This window comes from Grampus griseus, assembly GCF_964374135.1.
Source record: "Grampus griseus genome assembly, chromosome: 5".
Lineage (NCBI taxonomy): Eukaryota > Metazoa > Chordata > Mammalia > Artiodactyla > Delphinidae > Grampus > Grampus griseus.
The window spans coordinates 14,106,339-14,126,562 of NC_138998.1; the positions used below are offsets into that span (position 1 = coordinate 14,106,339).

General features: G+C 39.8%; 1 protein-coding gene across 2 annotated transcripts in view; it reads left to right on the forward strand.

Moving 5' to 3' along the window:
- DHX36 (DEAH-box helicase 36) overlaps positions 1–20,224 on the forward strand; it is a 58,441-nt gene continuing 38,217 nt past the window's right edge. For both annotated transcript variants that reach the window (XM_082654519.1, XM_082654520.1), the window contains exon 1: positions 1–324. In XM_082654519.1, coding sequence (XP_082510645.1) covers positions 67–324 — 258 coding nt within the window. In that variant the 5' untranslated portion in view covers positions 1–66. The remainder of the gene's footprint in view (positions 325–20,224) is intronic.

The window sequence follows — 20,224 nt, forward strand, 5'->3', positions numbered from 1 at the left end:
CGCCTCCGGACCCGGTCGCCATTTCTAGCGGTTGCAGGTTCTCACGAGTTTTGGCCTGCTGGGACAATGAGCTATGACTACCATCAGAACTGGGGCCGCGATGGCGGGGGCCGCGATGGCGGGTCCCGCAGCTCCGGCGGGGGTTACGGAGGAAGCTATGGAGGGGGCCACGGAGGGAATCGAGGCTCCGGAGGTGGCGGCGGCGGAGGAGGGGGTGGTCGAGGCGGCCGAGGCCGACATCCCGGGCACCTGAAAGGCCGCGAAATCGGCTTGTGGTACGCGAAGAAACAAGGCCAGAAGAACAAGGAAGCGGAGAGGCAGGAGGTAATCTGAGACTCGGTAGTGGAGGGGGATGAAACCGGACAGGTTTTCTTTTCCATCCTTCGACCCCTAACTTTTTCTTTCCTTTTCGGTGTTTTAACTGGTGCATGTGCTTTGTGAAGTGCAAGTGTTGAAGCTTCCAGTAGTGGATATTAATAGCGGTGAACGTTAGCCATGCGCGTCTGACCTGAAGCAGTTGGGATTTATGCGAGTGTATACTTTGCTTAAAAGACGTGAGAACTGGGGACAAAACAAATGTTAAATTCAGGGTCCATCCGAAATTAACTTTTGGGGGGTGTCACTGTCATAGTATATCTGGCTACCCTTTCCCTTAATATAATTAATGTCACTTTAAGTTCTTTGCCTGATGAGCTGTAAAATTACGGTTTTATACATTAGACACTGGTTTGCGCGGAACAAAAACTATCAAGCACTATTTTTGTAGATCCTTCAGAAGAGTACTCCAACTTCCACTTAGTATTAAAATAGGCACACAGGTTTTTTGTTTTTACGGTGGGCGTTGGGCTATGGAGGTTTCTGCTGATGAGCAGCTCCTCTTTGAGAAGGAAACCTAGGATCCTAGAAGTGGAAGAAATTTCAAGAGATGATTTGGGTTAGTCCCTTGTCTTCAGGTTGGTAATTGTCCATTTGATTTGTATCCTGAAGACTTGTAGTAAAGGAAACAAAGTTCCCTGAGTGGCCTGTTCTAATAATTATATATGTGATTAAACCGAAGTTTTCTTAATATAAGCTTTATAAAAGCTTTTTACTGACTTTAAAAGCATCTTTCATATTAGATACAGAGTGTAATTGAATCACCATTTAGGCTTCTGTTTTTAAATCATTCCGTTTCTTTACTTTTCTTTTATCCATGTCATTTTTGTTGAATTGGGGGGGGCGTTATCTATTTATCTTCACAACTTATATTCTTTAAATATATATATTTCTTCAATAACTAAAAATTAATTTGTTCATTGAGCAAACTTTTTTTTTAAAGGGAAGCACATCTAAGTCATCTTGAAATTGGAAGAATAATTGAGTGATTAGTACAGATTAACTTCCTAAGAACTCTTTATCAAATTTTATTTACCCGTTTTTTCACACAAGGTTTTTTGCATGTTGCTATGGGGGTCTGAAGAAGTATGATATTCAGGGAGCTTACAGTTTAGTTGGAAAAAGTAAGAACTAAACAGACGAAACATTAAGTAAATCAGGAAAAACTCTTCATTATTATTTCCATCTGAAGTCGGTTGTGCAGTGGGTCATTATGAATTAAACTCTTGATTTCCACCACCTCCCCAAACCTCCATTTTAGTAAAAGTCACTACCATTTATTCACTTGCCAAGGCCAAAATGAGATTTATTTTTGATTCTTCTCTTTCATTTCAGCAAGTCTGTTTTCTCTTCCTTTTTAATATATCTCAAATTTAACTACTTATTTCCACAGTAATTACCATAGATCAAGCCACCATTTTGTTGTCTGTCCATGGCTCTTAACCGGTCTCCTATTTCTACTCCTCGTTATTAAGTCTGTCTTTTGTAGAGCCTTAGATCATCTCATTCTCTAGCTCACAATTTGAAAGCCAAGTCAGTTCCGTTTCAGTCTCATATGTTTCAGTGCATCCTAACATGTTTTCCAGGAATCTTGGCAATTTAGTTTCTACATATCAGGTTTCCCTCTATGTACTTACCTTTCTGAGCCTATGTTCCCAAGATGTAATTAAAGCTTTTGTAATCATACTTTTATTTTTGCTTTTTTATTGTAGTTCTCATATCATTCTCTAAAATGTATGTCTCCATTTTCTCTACTAAATATGATCATATTTCAGTAATTGGCTCATCCTGCCTCTTTCTTTGATCACGTTCAAGCCCTTTGTGATCGCTTCCCAGTCAGAATTTCTATAGCTTTTACTTTTTAAGTAATACCTGTGTTTACAAAGTGACTGCATTCTAAGGATGCACGCTTATTCTTTCAACAGATATGTTTTAGGATCTAATATATTTGAAACAGTATCATAGGCACTGTGTTAATAAGCTAGATATAGTACCTACCCTACAGAAATTGTGGTGTGTTAGGCACTATAGGGCGGTTAGAATACAATGTTAAAGAATTACAATAAGGAGGATGTGGGCTTATCCCCTAACTCAAATTAGGAAGAGCCTAGAAGATTTCCCAGAAGAGGTAACCCTTAAGCTGAAACATGAAAGATAGCAAAGTATGTCTGTGTTTGTGATTTGGGGGCTTGGAAAGGGATTTTTAGGACGAGGCAGCAGCATGTGCCACAACCTAGAGGTCAGGAAGACCACGTTCAAGGAACTGAGAAGGGGGTAGAGCAGTGGCTTTTACACTTTTGACCGTTTCCCACAAAAAGGGATATATTTTAATTTGCAACCCAGTGCACACACGTGTGTAAGTGAACAAAAAGTTCATGAAATAATGTTTAATTACCTGTACATTGCCCTGGGGCTTTTGTTCTTGTTGTTTGTACCTTTCTGCCTTTTTTTAAAATAATGTTGGTCATGATCCTTTAATTTTACAGATCGCAGTATGAAAGCTCCTGGACTAGAAAATAAGCAGGGCTTTGAAATTCTTTCCCTTAAGAACTCTGGCAAGTCATTAAAGCGTTTCAAGCAAAACATGAAATGATTGGATTTGTGTTTAAATTCACCCTAGGTAGCAGCATAAAGAATGGATTGAAAAAGAGGCAATCCTGGGACCGGGAGACCAGTTAAGTAGCTCTTGCAGTAATTAAGGTGAGAAATGACAGCTTGAATTAGGACATTGCTAGTGGAGATGGAGGGAAGCGGACAGCTTAAAGTGATTTAGGAGGTAGACTCAAAATGATTTTATCTGGAGGGAAGGGGAAGGCAGGTGTGAATGGATGACACTAATGACTATATAAAGAATTGGCTTGATGGGGCTTCCCTGGTGGCGCAGTGGTTGAGAGTCCGCCTGCCGATGCAGGGGACATGGGTTCCTGCCTCGGTCTCGGAAGATCCCACATGGCGCGGAGCGGCTGGGCCCGTGAGCCATGGCTGCTGAGCCTGCCTGTCCAGAGCCTGTGCTCCGCAATGAGAGAGGCCACAACAGTGAGAGGCCCGCGTACTGGAAAAAAAAAAAAAAAAAAAAGAATTGGCTTGATGGAGGAAGACAATGGACTCAGCTTAAGCACACTGAGTGTGATATTATAGGGCATACAAGTGGTGATTTCAAGGAAGTTAAAGGCTGTGTGGACCTGATGCCTAGAGAAATCTAGACTGCAGGTGAACATTTGACAGTTTGTGGGCCTATGGATAGTAGTTGTAATATAGAAGTGAATGAGAAGAGGAGTGGGTGCAGGCCTGAACTCTGTAGACCATTGCTTCTCAAACCTGAATCACCTGGCATCTTGTAGCAATGTAGAACTGGGGTGGGTCCAGAGATTCAACTTTTCTCACAGGCTCCCGGATGATGTCAGTACTGCTGGTCTGCAGAGCACTCGGGCTGTACAATGTAGAACAAGAAAATTGAAAGTATGGACTGAGGAAGAGAAGCTTGAAAGAATCTAGGAAGGAACAGCCAGAGAAGAGAAAAATAAGGAGATGGATGTTGTTTTGGAATCCAGGAGTATCGTTTAGGGAGAAAAGAGTATATGAAAAAGGGAAAGTAATCAATAGTGGCAAACACTGCACTGATACCAAGTGAGGTAAGAGTTCAGAGTGTCTTGGATTTAGCAACAGGGTGATTGGTAACCTTGATGAGAGCCCTTTTTGTGGAGTGGTGGAAGTAAAAACCAGATTACACTGGAGTGGCGAGAGAAGGAGAGAGGAAGAAATGGGGGTACCTCCAGGCAGTTCTCCTGTGAGAAGGAGGGGGAGAAGTAGGGGTGGGAGAATTCAAAACAGGATTTTTGTTTTTATTGTTTTAAAAGTGAAGAGATTTGACTGTTCAAGTTCACATACTGATGGTAAGGAGCCAGTGGAGAGGAAAAGTAAATATATCAGAGAAGACTAAATTATCATGCAGTAGTAGTAGACAGCCCACAGATCTTAATGGCTTATAACAACAAAGGTTTGTTTTCTACTCACATTACTTGACCGTTGGAGTTCGCTAGAGTTCTCATGAGAATGAGGTCCATATAGCCTCCCACCCATCTGGAGCATAACTGGTTTTGGTGGCAGCAGGGAGGGATACCGTAAATCGCCCCTGATTCCTAGAAATTCCCATTCACATGGCCATTGGAAATGCACTTCTGCCTTATATCTGTGAAGAAGCAAACCAGAATATTGATGTACAGCCTAAAGACTACTAGAGAGAAAGAGATCTAGGAAAGGAAGATAAATCTTAATCGGAGATAGCCCTGAGGAGGTGGAAGGAAGGCTGCAGGGCTTAAGTGGAGAGATTAACTTTAACTAGGAAAATGTATTCCTCTTCCATTTTAACAGGAAAGAAGATAGCAAAGGATGGGTTCTGATACAGGTGGGTTTGGGTTTGGTGGCAAGCGATTGAGGACTTTTCCTTTGGGTTTTGTTTTCTTTATGAAATATCGTGTGTAAAATGTCAAGGGTGAACGGGAAAGTGGTATCGGTGTGTTACAGAGAATGGAGAAAGTTTGAAGCAGTTACAGATAATTAGAAGCTGATGAGAAAGACAATTCGCTGGATGTAATTGAGGGTCTCCTTTACTAGGAATTTCCAGTTAGAAGCAGAAAGAATATTTGAAGATGTCCAAAAGGGGGGAAAATAATAAAAAAATCAAATGCCTTGATAAAATAAAAGTCGTGAACCATAAAATGTGTGTCTGAGATTCTGAGATTCTTCAGGCAGGGGATGAGGTAAAGTGAAGGATGATGGAACTGGAAAAAGGTTAGGAGGGAGGTAACCTACAGAGAATCAGGCTAGATCCAGGTTTGGAATTTCAGCATTCCTAAATTCACTGCCCACAGCCTTTGGGGGCTCATTGTGCAGAGAACCACGTTGAAAATATATTTTTTTAAAGTGTATATTATGTTTTTATTAAAAAGTATAAAATTTTCAGGGGCTGTTGCAGTTTTCAGTCATCCCACCTTTTTCTGGATATCTAAAATTCATTTAACAAGGTGAGGAGGAGAACTTTGTTCTGCTAGTAGAGGTAAAAGCTTCAAAATGTGAAGTTCTCTTTGGTTGAAGAAATGCGTTAGTGTGAATGAGTTTCATTGGGAAAGCAATCAGTCTTAAATTACTTAATCTTTGCCATTTTGAAGGTGAATGAAAGAAACTATGGCTATGAACCCTTGAGGTGTTTGGAAGGGGTGTAAAAATTAAGGAACCTGTGCTTAAGGATGACTTTATGTCCTGGGGCTTCCTTTTTGGTGGAGGCTTTCATCAAAGTATTGCTGAGGATTCTTAAATTTCTAAGGGCCAAGAAAAAACACAGTAATCAATAACTATCTTATGTAAGTACACAGAGCAGTAAATGTTAATACGTACTGAAGACCTACAGAATTTAAAGCGTAGGGCAAAAGTGTTTTAATAATGATCCTCTGTGTTGGGGGTCCCCAAGACCACCCTCAGGTCTGAAATTTACTGGAAGCAGTCACAAATCTCTGAAAAGCTGGTGTACTCACAGTAGCTGTTCTTAACAGCAAATTATTACAGATTAAAATTGGCAGAGGTAAAGGTGCATACGGTAGAGTCCAGGAGAAACCAGGTGCAAGCTTCCAGTCCTAGTAGAGAAGGCATATTCTATACTACGGAGAAAAGATACATTAGTCTAATTTATTAACCATTTTAAAAAGATTTCTATGTAGTACAATTATTAAAAAGCAAAAAAATTTGGACTTTATTTTTTGAATTTTTCAAATTTATTTTTTATACAGCAGATTCTTATTAGTTACCTGTTTTATACATATTAGTGTGTATATGTCAATCCCAATCTCCCAATTCACCCCATCACCGCCACCACCCCTGCCACTTTCCCCCCTTGGTGTCTGTGCGTTTGTTCTCCACATCTGTGTCTCTAGTTCTGCCCTGCAAACTGGTTCATCTGTACCGTTTTTCTAGGTTCCACATATATGCGTTAATATACGATATTTGGTTTTCTCTTTCTTTTACTTTTTTTTTTAAACATCTTTATTGGAGTATAATTGCTTTACAATGCTGTGTTAGTTTCTGATTTATAACATAGTGAATCGGCTATACATTTATATATATATCCCCATATCTTCTCCCTCTGGCGTCTCCCTCCCACCCTCCCTATCCCACCCCTCTAGGTGGTCACAAAGCACCCAGCTAGCTGATCTCTCTGTGCTGTGCGGCTGCTTCCCACTAGCTAGCTATTTTACATTTGGTACTATATATAAGTCCATGCCACTCTCTCACTTCATCCCAGCTTACCCTTCCCCCTCCCCATGTCCTCAAGTCCATTGTGTACATCTGCGTCTTTATTCCTGTCCTGTCCCTAGGTTCTTCAGAACCATTTTTTTTCTTTAGATTCCGTATATATGTGTTAGCATACGGTATTTGTTTTTCTCTTTCTGACTTACTTCACTCTGTATGACAGATTCTAGGTCCATCCACCTCACTACAAATAACTCAGTTTCGTTTCTTTTTATGTCTGAGTAATATTCTATCGTATATAGGTGCCACATCTTCTTTATCCATTCATCTGTCTGTGGACGTTTAGATTGCTTCCATGTCCTGGCTATTGTAAATAGAGCTGCAGTGAACATTGTGGTACATGACTTTTTGAATTATGGTTTTCTCAGGGTATATGCCCAGTAGTGGGATTGCTGGGTCGTATGGTAGTTCTAGTTTTAGTTTTTTAAGGAACCTCCATACTGTTCTCCATAGTGGCTGTATCAATGTACATTCCCACCAACAGTGCAAGAGGGTTCCCTTTTCTCTACACCCTGTCCAGCATTTATTGTTTGTAGTTTTTTGATGATGGCCATTCTGACTGGTGTGAGGTGATATCTCATTATAGTTTTGATTTGCATTTCTCTAATAATTAATGATGTTGAGCATTCTTCCGTATGTTTGTTGGCGATCTGTGTATCTTCATTGGAGAAATGTCTGTTTAGGTGTTCTGCCCATTTTTGAATTGGGTTGTTTCTTTTTTTGTTATTGAGCTGCATGAGCTGTTTGTAAATTTTGGAGATTAATCCTTTGGCAGTTGCTTCATTTGCAAATATTTTCTCCCATTCTGCAGGTTGTCTTTACGTCTTGTTTATGGTTTCCTTTGCTGTGCAAAAGCTTTTAAGTTTCATTAGGTCCCATTTCTTTATTTTTGTTTTTATTTCCAGTTTTCTAGGAGGTGGGTCAAAAAGGATCTTGCTGTGATTTATGTCAGAGTATTCTGCCTATGTTTTCCTCTAAGAGTTTGATAGTGTCTGGCCTTGCATTTAGGTCTTTAATCCATTTTGAGTTTATTTTTGTGTATGGTGTTAGGGAGTTTTCTAATTTCATTCTTTTACATGTAGCTGTCCAGTTTTCCCAGCACCACTTATTGAAGAGGCTGTATATCTTCATTGTATATGCTTGCCTCCTTTATCAAAAATAAGGTGACCATATGTGTGTGGGTTTAATCTCTGGGCTTTCTGTCCTGTTCCATTGATCTATATTTCTGTTTTTGTGCCAGTACCATACTGTCTTGATTACTGTAGCTTTGTAGTATAATCTGAAGTCAGGGAGCCTGATTCCTCCAGCTCCGTTTTTCTTTCTCAAGATTGCTTTGGCTATTTGGGGTCTTTTGTGTTTCCATACAAATTGTGAAATATTTGTTCTAGTTCTGTGAAAAATGCCATTGTTAGTTTGATAGGGATTGCATTGAATCTGTAGATTGCTTTGGGTAGTATAGTCATTATCACAATGTTTATTCTTCCAGTCAAAGAACACGGTATATCTCTCTATCTGTATTTAATTTCTTTTGTCAGTGTCTTATAGTTTTCTTCATATAGGTCTTTTGTCTCCTTAGGTAGGTTTATTCCTAGGTATTTTATTCTTTTTGTTGCAATGGTAAATGGGAGTGTTCCCTTAATTTCACTTTCAGATTTTTCATCATTAGTGCATAGGAACACAAGAGATTTCTGTGCATTAATTTTGTATCCTGCTGCTTTACCAAATTCATTGATTAGCTCTAGTAGTTTCCTGGTAGCATCTTTGAGTTCTCTATGTATAGTATCATGTCATCTGCAAAGAGTGACAGCTTTACTTCTTCTTTTCCGATTTGGATTCCTTTTATTTCTTCTTCTTCTCTGATTGCTGTGGCTAAAACTTCCAAAACTATGTTGAACAATAGTGGTGAGAGTGGGCAATGTTGTCTGGTTCCTGTTCTTAGTGGAAATGGTTTCAGTTTTTCACCATTGAGGACGATGTTGGCTATGGATTTGTCATGCATGACCTTTATTATGTTGAGGTAAGATCCCTCTGTGCCTACTTTCTAGAGGGTTTTTTATCATAAATCGGTGTTGAATTTTGTCGAAACCTTTTTCTGCATCTATTGAGATGATCATATGGTTTTTATTCTTCAGTTTGTTAATGTGGTGTATCACATTGATGGATTTGCGTATATTGAAGAATCCTTGCATTCCTGGGATAAACCCCACTTGATCATGGTGTATGATCCTTTTAGTGTGCTGTTGGATTCTGTTTACTAGTATTTTGTTGAGGATTTTTGCATCAATGTTCATTGGTGATATTGGCCTGTAGTTTTCTTTCTTTGTGACATTTTTGTCTGGTTTTGGTATCAGGGTGATGGTGGCTTTGTAGGATGAGTTTGGGAGTGTTCCTCCCTCTGCTGTAGTTTGGAAGAGTTTGAGAAGGATAGGTGTTAGCTCTTTTCTAAATGTTTGGTAGAATTCACTTGTGAAGCCATCTGGTCCTGGGCCTTTGTTTGTTGGAAGATTTTTAATCACAGTCTCAATTTCAGTGCTTGGGATTGGTCTTTTTATATTTTCTGTTTCTTCGTGGTTCAGTCTTGGAAGGTTGTGTCTTTCTAAGAATTTGTCCATTTCTTCCAGGTTGTCCATTTTATTGGCATAGAGTTGCTTGTAGTAATCTCTCATGATTCTTTGTATTTCTGCAGTGTCAGTTGTTACCTCTCCTTTTTCATTTCTAATTCTATTGATTTGAGTCGTCTCCCTTTTTTTCTTGATGAGTCTGGTTAATGGTTTATCAGTTGTGTTTATCTTCTCAAAGAAGCAGCTTTTAGTTTTATTGATCTTTGCTATTGTTTCCTTCATTTCTTTTTCATTTATTTCTGATCTAATCTTTATGATTTCTTTCCTTCTGCTGACTTTGGGGGTTTTTTGTTCTTTTTTCTCTAATTGCTTTAGGTGTAAGTTAGGTAGTTTATATAAATAGAGATGTTTCTTGTTTCTTAAGGTTGGATTGTATTGCTGTAAACTTCCCTCTTAGAACTGCTTTTGCTGCATCCCGTAGATTTTGGGTCATTGTGGGTTTTTTTTTTTTTTTTAACATCTTTATTGGGGTATAATTGCTTTACAATGGGGTGTTAGTTTCTGCTTTATAGCAAAGTGAATCAGTTATACATAAACATATGTTCCCATATGTCTTCCCTCTTGCGTCTCCATCCCTCCCACCCTCCCTATCCCACCCCTCCAGGCTGTCACAAAGCACCGAGCCAATATCCCTGTGCCATGTGGCTGCTTCCCACTAGCTATCTACCTTACTACGTTTGTTAGTGTGTATATGTCCATGACTCTCTCTCGCCCTGTCACAGCTCACCCTTCCCCCTCCCCATAACCTCAAGTCCGTTCTCTAGGAGGTCTGTGTCTTTATTCCTGCCTTACCCCTAGGTTCTTCATGACATTTTTTTTTTCTTAAATTCCATATATATGTGTTAGCATACGGTATTTGTCTTTCTCTTTCTGACTTACTTCACTCTGTATGACAGACTCTAGGTCTATCCACCTCATTACAAATAGCTCAATTTCGTTTCTTTTTATGGCTGAGTAATATTCCATTGTATATATGTGCCACATCTTCTTTATCCATTCATCCGATGATGGGCACTTAGGTTGTTTCCATGTCCTGGCTATTGTAAATAGAGCTGCAATGAACATTTTGGTACATGACTCTTTTTGAATTATGGTTTTCTCAGGGTATATGCCTAGTAGTGGGATTGCTGGGTCATATGGTAGTTCTATTTGTAGTTTTTTAAGGAACCTCCATACTGTTCTCCATAGTGGCTGAACCAATTCACATTCCCACCAGCAGTGCAAGAGTGTTCCCTTTTCTCCACACCCTCTCCAGCATTTATTGTTTCTAGATTTTTTGATTATGGCCATTCTGACTGGTGTGAGATGATATCTCATTGTAGTTTTGTTTTGCATTTCTCTAATGATTAATGATGTTGAGCATTCTTTCATGTGTTTGTTGGCAGTCTGTATATCTTCTTTGGAGAAATGTCTATTTAGGTCTTCTGCTCATTTTTGGATTGGGTTGTTTGTTTTTTTGTTATTGAGCTGCATGAGCTGCTTGTAAATTTTGGAGATTAATCCTTTGTCAGTTGCTTCATTTGCAAATATTTTCTCCCATTCTGAGGGTTGTGTTTTGGTCTTGTTTATGGTTTCCTTTGCTGTGCAAAAACTTTGAAGTTTCATTAGGTTCCATTTGTTTATTTTTGTTTTTATTTCCATTACTCTAGGAGGTGGGTCAGAAAGGATCTTGCTGTGATTTATGTCATAGAGTGTTCTGCTTATGTTTTCCTCTAAGAGTTTGATAGTGTCTGGCCTTACATTTAGGTCTTTAATCCATTTTAAGCTTATTTTTGTGTATGGTGTTAGGGAGTGATCTAATCTCATACTTTTAAAAGTACCTGTCCAGTTTTACCAGCACCACTTATTGAAGAGGCTGTCCTTTCTCCATTGTACATTCCTGGCACCTTTATCAAAGATAAGGTGTCCATATGTGCGTGGGTTTATCTCTGGGCTTTCTATCCTGTTCCATTGATCTATCTTTCTGTTTTTGTGCCAGTACCATACCGTCTTGATAACTGTAGCTTTGTAGTATAGTCTGAAGTGAGGGAGCCTGATTCCTCCAGTTCCTTTCTTCGTTCTCAAGATTGCTTTGGCTATTCGGGGTCTTTTGTGTTTCCATACAAATTGCAAAATTTTTTGTTCTAGTTCTGTGAAAAATGCCAGTGGTAGTTTGATAGGGATTGCATTGACTCTATAGATTGCTTTGGGTAGTATAGTCATTTTCACAATGTTGATTCTTCCAATCCAAGAACATGGTATATCTCTCCATCTATTTGTATCATCTTTAATTTCTTTCATCAGTGTCTTATAATTTTCTGCATACAGGTCTTTTGTCTTCTTAGGTAGGTTTATTCCTAGATATTTTATTCTTTTTGTTGCAGTGGTAAATGGGAGTGTTTTCTTGATTTCACTTTCAGATTTTTCATCATTAGTATATAGGAATGCCAGAGATTTCTGTGCATTAATTTTGTATCCTGCCACTTTACCAAATTCATTGATTAGCTCTAGTAGTTTTCTGGTAGCATCTTTAGGATTCTCTATGTATAGGATCATGTCATCTGCAAACAGTGACAGCTTTACTTCTTCTTTTCCGATTTGGATTCCTTTTATTTCCTTTTCTTCTCTGATTGCTGTGGCTAAAACTTCCAAAACTATGTTGAATAAGAGTGGTGAGAGTGGGCAACCTTGTCTTGTTCCTGATCTTAGTGGAAATGCTTTCAGTTTTTCACCATTGAGGATGATGTTTGCTGTGGGCTTGTCATATATGGCCTTTATTATGTTGAGGAAAGTTCCCTCTATGCCTACTTTCTGCAGGGTTTTTATCATAAATGGGTATTGAATTTTGTCAAAAGCTTTCTCTGCATCTATTGAGATGATCATATGGTTTTTCTCCTTCAATTTGTTAATATGGTTTATCACATTGATAGATTTGCGTATATTGAAGAATCCTTGCATTCCTGGAATAAACCCCACTTGATCATGGTGTATGATCCGTTTAATGTGCTGTTGGATTCTGTTTGCTAGTATTTTGTTGAGGATTTTTGCATCAATGTACATCAGTGATATTGGCCTGTAGTTTTCTTTCTTTGTGACATCCTTGTCTGGTTTTGATATCAAGGTGATGGTGGCCTTGTAGAAGGAGTTTGGGAGTGTTCCTCCCTCTGCTATATTTTGGAAGAGTTTGAGAAGGATAGGTGTTAGCTCTTCTCTAAATGTTTGATAGAATTCGCCTGTGAAGACATCTGGTCCTGGGCTTTTGTTTGTTGGAAGATTTTTAATCACAGTTTCAATTTCAGTGCTTGTGATTGGTCTGTTCATATTTTCTGTTTCTTCCTGATTCAGTCTTGGCAGGTTGTGCATTTCTAAGAATTTGTCCATTTCTTCCAGATTGTCCATTTTGTTGACATAGAGTTGCTTGTAGTAATCTCTCATGATCTTTTTTATTTCTGCAGTGTCAGTTGTTACCTCTCCTTTTTCATTTCTAATTCTATTGATTTGAGTCTTCTCCCTTTTTTTCTTGATGAGTCTGGCTAATGGTTTATCTATTTTGTTTATCTTCTCAAAGAACCAGCTTTTAGTTTTATTGATCTTTGCTATCGTTTCCTTCATTTCTTTTTCATTTATTTCTGATCTGATTTTTATGATTTCTTTCCTTCTGCTAGCTTTGGGGTTTTTTTGTTCTTCTTTCTCTAATTGCTTGAGGTGCAAGGTTAGGTTGTTTATTCGAGATGTTTCCTGCTTCTTAAGGTGGGCTTGTATTGCTATAAACTTCCCTCTTAGAACTGCTTTTGCTGCATCCCACAGGTTTTGGGTTGTTGTGTCTCCATTGTCATTTGTTTCTAGGTATTTTTTGATTTCCTCTTTGATTTCTTCAGTGATCACTTCATTATTAAGTAGTGTATTGTTTAGCCTCCATGTGTTTGTATTTTTTACAGATCTTTTCCTGTAATTGATATCTAGTCTCATGGTGTTGTGGTGGGAAAAGATACTTGATACAATTTCAATTTTCTTAAATTTACCAAGGCTTGATTTGTGACCCAAGATATGATCTATCCTGGAGAATGTTCCATGAGCACTTGAGAAAAATGTGTGTTCTGTTGTTTTTGGATGGAGTGTCCTATAAATATCAATTAAGTCCATCTTGTTTAATGTATCATTTAAAGCTTGTGTTTCCTTATTTATTTTCATTTTGGATGATCTGTCCATGGGTGAAAGTGGGGTGTTTAAGTCCCCTACTATGAATGTGTTACTGTCGATTTCCCCTTTTATGGCTGTTAGTATTTGCCTTATGTATTGAGGTGCTCCTATGTTGGGTGCATAAATATTTACAATTCTTATATCTTCTTCTTGGATCGATCCCTTGATCGTTATGTAGTGTCCTTTTTTGTCTCTTTTAATAGTCCTTATTTTAAAGTCTATTTTGTCTGATATGAGAATTGCTACTCCAGCTTTCTTTTGGTTTCCATTTGCATGGAATATCTTTTTCCATCCCCTTACTTTCAGTCTGTATGTGTCTCTAGGTCTGAAGTGGGTCTCTTGTAGACAGCATATATAAGGGTCTTGTTTTTGTATCCATTCAGCTAATCTGTGTCTTTTGGTGGGAGCATTTAGTCCATTTACATTTAAGGTAATTATTGATATGTATGTTCCTATTCCCATTTTCTAAATTGTTTTGGGTTCGTTATTATAGGTCTTTTCCTTCTCTTGTGTTTCTTGCCTAGAGAAGATCCTTTAGCATTTGTTGTAAAGCTGGTTTGGTGGTGCTGAACTCACTCAGCTTTTGCTTGTCTGTAAAGGTTTTAATTTCTCCATCAAATCTGAGTGAGATCCTTGCTGGGTAGAGTAGTCTTGGCTTCAGGTTTTTCTCCTTCATCACTTTCAGTATGTCCGGCCAGTCCCTTTTGGCTTGCAGAGTTTCTGCTGAAAGATCAGCTGTTAACTTTATGGGGATTCCCTTATGTGTTATTTGTTGTTTTTCTCTTGCTGCTTTTAATATGCTTTCTTTGTATTTAATTTTTGACAGTTTGATTAATATGTGTCTTGGCGTATTTCTCCTTGTATTTATCCTGTATGGGATTCTCTGTGCTTCCTGGACTTGATTAACTATTTCCTTTCCCATATTAGGGAGGTTTTCAACTATAATCTTTTCAAATATTTTCTCAGTCCCTTTCTTTTTCTCTTCTTCTTCTGGAACCCCTATAATTCGAATGTTGATGTGTTTAATGTTGTCCCAGAGGTCTCTGAGACTGTCCTCAGTTCTTTTCATTCTTTTTTCTTTATTCTGCTCTGCAGTAGTTATTTCCACTATTTTATCTTCCAGGTCACTTATCCGTTCTTCTGCCTCAGTTATTCTGCTATTGATCCCATCTAGAGTACTTTTAATTTCATTTATTGTGTTGTTCATCGTTGCTTGTTTCATCTTTATTTCTTCTAGGTCCTTGTTAACTGTTTCTTGCATTTTGTCCATTCTATTTCCAAGATTTCGGATTATCCTTACTATCATTATTCTGAATTCTTTTTCAGGTAGACTGGCTATTTCCTCTTCATTTGTTAGGTCTGGTGCATTTTTATCTTGCTCTTTTATCTGCTGTGTGTTTTTCTGTCTTCTCATTTTGCTTATCTTACTGTGCTTGGGGTCTCCTTTTTGCAGACTGCAGGTTCGTAGTTCCCGCTGTTTTAGATGTCTGTCTCCAGTGGCTAAGGTTGGTTCAGTGGGTTGTGTAGGCTTCCTGGTGGAGGGGACTAGTGCCTGTGTTGTGGTGGATGAGGCTGGATCTTGTCTCTCTAGTGGGCAGGTTCACGTCTGGTGGTGTGTTTTGGGGTGTCTGTGGCCTTATTATGATTTTAGGCAGCCTCTCTGCTAATGGGTGGGGTTGTGTTCCTGTTTTGCTAGTTGTTTGCCATAGGTTGTCCAGCACTGTGGCTTGCTGGTCGTTGAGTGAAGCTGGGTGCTGGTGTTAAGATGGAGGTCTGGGAGATTTTCGCCGTTTGCTATTATGTGGAGCTGGGAGGTCTCTTGTTGACCAGTGTCCTGAAGTTGGCTCTCCTACCTCAGAGGCACAGCAGTGACTCCTGGCTGCAGCACCAAGAGCCTTTCATCCACACGGCTCAGAATAAAAGGGAGAAAAAGTAGAGGGAATTAGTAGAAGTATGAGGAAAGAAAGAAGGGAAGGAAGGAAGAAAGAAAGAAAGAAGCAAAGAAGGAAAGAAAGGAGGGAGGGAGGGAGGAAGGAAGGAAGGAGGGAAAGAAAGAAGATACAGTAAAAATAAAATAAAGTATAATAAAGTTATTGAATTAAAAAATTCTTATTTAGAAAAAAAAAAAGGACGGATAGAACCTTAGGACAAATGTTGGAAGCAAAGCTATACGGACAAAAGCTTACACAGAAGCATACACATACACCCTCACTAAAAGAGGTGAAGGGGGAAAAATAATAAATCTTGCTGTCAGAGACCACCTCCTCAATTTTGGATGATTCGTTGTCTAAAGGAGGGAAGGAAGGAAGGAAAGAAAGAAAGAACGAAGGTAAAGTATAGTAACGTTATTAAAATTGATTATTAAGAAAAAAATTTAAAAAAAAAACCATGGACGGATAGAACCCTAGGACAAATGGTGGAAGCAAGACTATACAGACAAGATCTCACACAGAAGCATACACATACACATTCACAAAAAGAAATAGGGAAAAAAATCATAGATCTTGCTCCTAAAGTCCACTTCCTTAATTTGGGATGCTTGGTTGTCTATTCAGGTATTCCACAGATGCAGGGTATATCAAGTTGATTGTGGAGCTTTAATCCGCTGCTTCTGAGGCTGCTGGGAGAGACTTCCCTTTCTCTTCTTTGTTCTCACAGCTCACAGGGGCTCAGCTTTGGATTTGGCCCTGCCTCTGCGTGTAGTTCGCTGGAGGGCGTCTGTTTTTTGCTCAGACAGGATGGGGTTAAAGGAGCCGCTGATTCGGGGGCTCTGGCGTACTGAGGCCGGCGGGGACGGAGGGGCATGGAGTGAGGGACGTGACTTTGCACCAGCCTGAGGCCCGCCGTGCCGTGCGTTCTCCCGGGGAAGTTGTCCCTGGATCCCGGGAACCTGGCAGTGGCGGGCTGCACAGGCTCCGCGGAAGAGGGGTGTGGAGAGTGACCTGTGCTCGCACACAGGCCCCTTGGTGGCGGCAGCAGCAGCCTTAACGTCTCCCGCCCGCCTCTGGGGTCCGCGCTTTTAGCCGCGGCTCGCGCCCGTCTCTGGGGTCCGCGCTTTTAGCCGCGGCTCGTGCCCGTCTCTGGGGTTTGCGCTTTTAGCCGCGGCTCGTGCCCGTCTCTGGAGTTCCTTTAAGCAGCGTTCTTAAACCCCTCTCCTCACGCACCAGGAAACAAAGAGGGAAGAAAAAGTTTCTTGCCTCTTCGGCAGGTGCAGACTTTTCCCCGGACTCCCTCCCGGCTAGCCGTGGTGCACCAACCCCTTCAGGCTATGTTCAAGCCGCCAACCCCAGTCCTCTCCCTACGCTCCGTCCAAAACCGAAACCCGAGCCTCAGCTCGCAGCCCCGCCCGCCTCGGCGGGTGAGCAGACAAGCCTCTTGGGCTGGTGAGTGCCAGTCGGCACCGATCTTCTGTGCGGGAATCTCCCCGCTTTGCCCTCCGCACCCGTTGCTATGCACTCCTCCGCAGCTTCGAAGCTCCCCCCCTCCGCCTCCCACAGTCTCCGCCCGCGAAGGGGCTTCCTAGTGTGTGGAAACTTTTCCTCCTTCACAGCTCCCTCCTACTGGTGCAGGTGCCGTCCCTATTCTTTTGTCTCTGTTTTTTCTTTCTTTTTTTTCTTCTTTTGCCCTACCCAGGTACGTGGGGAGTTTCTTGCCTTTTGGGAGGTCTGAGGTCTTCTGCCAGCCTTCAGTAGGTGTTCTGTAGGAGTTGTTCCACGTGTAGATGTATTTCTGGTGTATCTGTGGGGAGGAAGGTGATCTCCGCGTCTTACTCTTCCGCCATCTTCAAGGTCCCCAATGCTGGGTCGTTGTGTTTTCATTGTCATTTGTTTGTAGGTATTTTTTGATTTCCTCCTTGATTTCTTCAGTGATTTCTTGGTTGTTAAGTAGTGTATTGTTTACTCTCCATGTGTTTGTATTTTTGACAGATTTTTTCCTGTAATTGATATCTAGTCTCATAGCATTGTGGTCAGAAAAAATACTTGATACGATTTCATTTTTCTAAATTTACCGAGGCTTGATTTGTGACCCAAGATATGATCTATCCTGGAGAATGTTCCATGAGCACTTGAGAAGAAAGTGTATTCTGTTGTTTTTTGGATAGAATGTCTGTTGAAAGTCTATTCTGTTGTTTATTTTGGATGGAATGTCCTATGCATATCAATTAAATCCATCTTGTTTAATGTATCATCTTGTTTAATGTATCATTTAAAGCTTGTGTTTCCTTATTTATTTTCATTTTGGATGATCTGTCCATTAGTAAAGTCCCCTTCTGTGATTGTGTTACTGTCGATTTCTCCTTTTATATGTTAGTATTTGCCTTATGTATTGAGGTGCTCCTATGTTGGGTGCATAAATATTTACAATTGTTATATTTTCTTCTTGGATTGATCCCTTAATCATTATGTAGTGTCCTTCTTTGTCTCTTGCAATAGTCTTTATTTTAAAGTCTATTTTGTCTGATACGAGAACTGCTACTCCAGCTTTCTTTTGATTCCCATTTGCATGGAAAATGTTTTTCCATCCCCTCACTTTCAGTCTGTATGTCACTAGGTCTGAAGTGGGTCTCTTGTAGACAGCATATATACAGGTCTTGTTTTTGTATCCATTCAGCCAGTCTGTGTCTTTTGGTTGGAGCGTTTAATCCATTTACATTTAAGGTAATTATCGACATGTATGTTCCTATTACCATTTTCTTAATTGTTTTGGGTTTCTTATTGTAGGTCTTTTCCTTCTCCTGTGTTTCCTGCCTCGAGAAGTTCCTCTAGCATTTGTTGTGGAGCTGGTTTGGTGGTGCTGAATTCTCTTAGCTTGTCTGTAAAGGTTTTAATTTCTCTGTAGAATCTGAATGAGATACTTGCTGGGTAGAGAAATCTTGGTTGTAGGTTTTTCCCTTTCATCACTTTAAATATGTCCTGCCACTCCCTTCTGGCCTGCAGAGTTTCTGTTGAAATAATCAGCTGTTAACCTTATGGGGATTCCCTTGTATGTTATTTTTTGCTTTTCTCTTGCTGCTTTTAATATTTTTTCTTTGAATTTAATTTTTGATAGTTTGATTAATATGTGTCTTGGCATGTTTCTCCTTGGATTTATCCTGTGTAGGACTCTCTGTGCTTCCTGGACTTGATTGTCTATTTCCTTTCCCATATTAAGGAAGTTTTCAACTATAATCTCTTCAAATATTTTCTCAGTCCCTTTCTTTTTCTCTTCTTCTTCTGGGACCCCTATAATTCAAATGTTGGTGAGTTTAATGTTGTCCCAGAGGTCTCTGAGACTGTCCTCAGTTCTTTTCATTCTTTTTTCTTTATTCTGCTCTGCAGTAGTTATTTCCACCATTTTATCTTCCAGGTAACTTATCCATTTTTCTGCCTCAGTTATTCTACTGTGGATTCCTTCTAGAGAATTTTTAATTTCATTTATTGTGTTCGTTTGTTTGGGCTTTAGTTCTTCCGGGTCCTTGTTAAACGTTTCTTGTATTTTCTTTGCTCTATTGCCAAGATTTTGTATCATCTTTACTCTCATTACTCTGAACTCTTTTTCAGGTAGAGTATTTCCTCTTCATTTTTTTGGTCTGGTGGGTTTTTACCTTGCTCCTTCATCTGCTGTGTGTTTCTCTGTCTTCTTGTTTTGCTTAACTTACTGTGTTTGGGGTCTCCTATTCACAGGCTGCAGGTTCATAGTTCCCATTGTTTTTGGTGTCTGTCCCCAGTGACTAAGGGTGGTTCAGTGGGTTGTGTAGGCTTCCTGGTGGAGGTGCCTAGTGCCTGTGTTCTGGTGAATGAGGCTGGATCTTGTCTTTCTGGTGGCAGGTCCATGTACGGTGGTGTGTTTTGGGGTGTCTGTTACCTCTTTATGATTTTAGGCAGTCTCTCTGCCAATGGGTGGGTTTGTGTTCCTGTCTTGCTAGATGTTTGGCATAGGGTGTCCAGCACTGTAGCTTGCTGGTCGTTGGGTGGAGCTGGGTCTTAAGAGTTGAGATGGAGATCTCTGGGAGAGCTTTTGCTGTTTGATATTACGTGAAGCTGGGAGGTCTCTAGTGGACCAGTGTCTTGAACTTGGCTCTCCCACCTCAGGCACAGGCCTCACACCTGGCTGGAGCACCAAAACCCTGTCAGCCACACGGGTGTTGAAAAAAAGTCTTTTTGTATCATATTGATCTGTTTTTCTCTTTGTGACTTACAATTTTGGACTTTTGTGTCTGTCAGTAAATCGGTTTTGCTGCAGTTTGTAATTTCCTAATGCTTTCTTATCAGCTGGAGTTTTGCTGTATTGGACTTTTTAAGTGTATGAGCATAATGATGCTTTTAGTAAATCCTTTAATAATTTATCAGCAGAAGTCTTATGGAATTCCCTGGAGATCTCGGTGTATTCTTTTTGTGTGTGTTTTACTTCTTTAAAGAGAAAAATGGTTTAACACAAAAGTCATATATGCTCATTCAAAAAGCTAGATACATCCATGCATTTGATAGACTTCTCAGGGGTATGTACTATGTGCCAGAATTATATCTTGAAGAAATACTGCAAAAGGCATAGAATATGAAAAGAGAATAACCTTTTTAAAAATTAATAGTAGTGAAAGCAAGATCCCGTTGCACGTGTTTTCTGCATCTGGCTTTTTTCATTCAATAACTTGGCCATCTTTCCTGTCTGCACACCTGGGAAAAAAAAAATCTATGCACTCTTCTTTTTTACTTACTGTGTTTACTTATAATTCAGCTAATCATAATTTGCAATTATAAAAGGGCAGT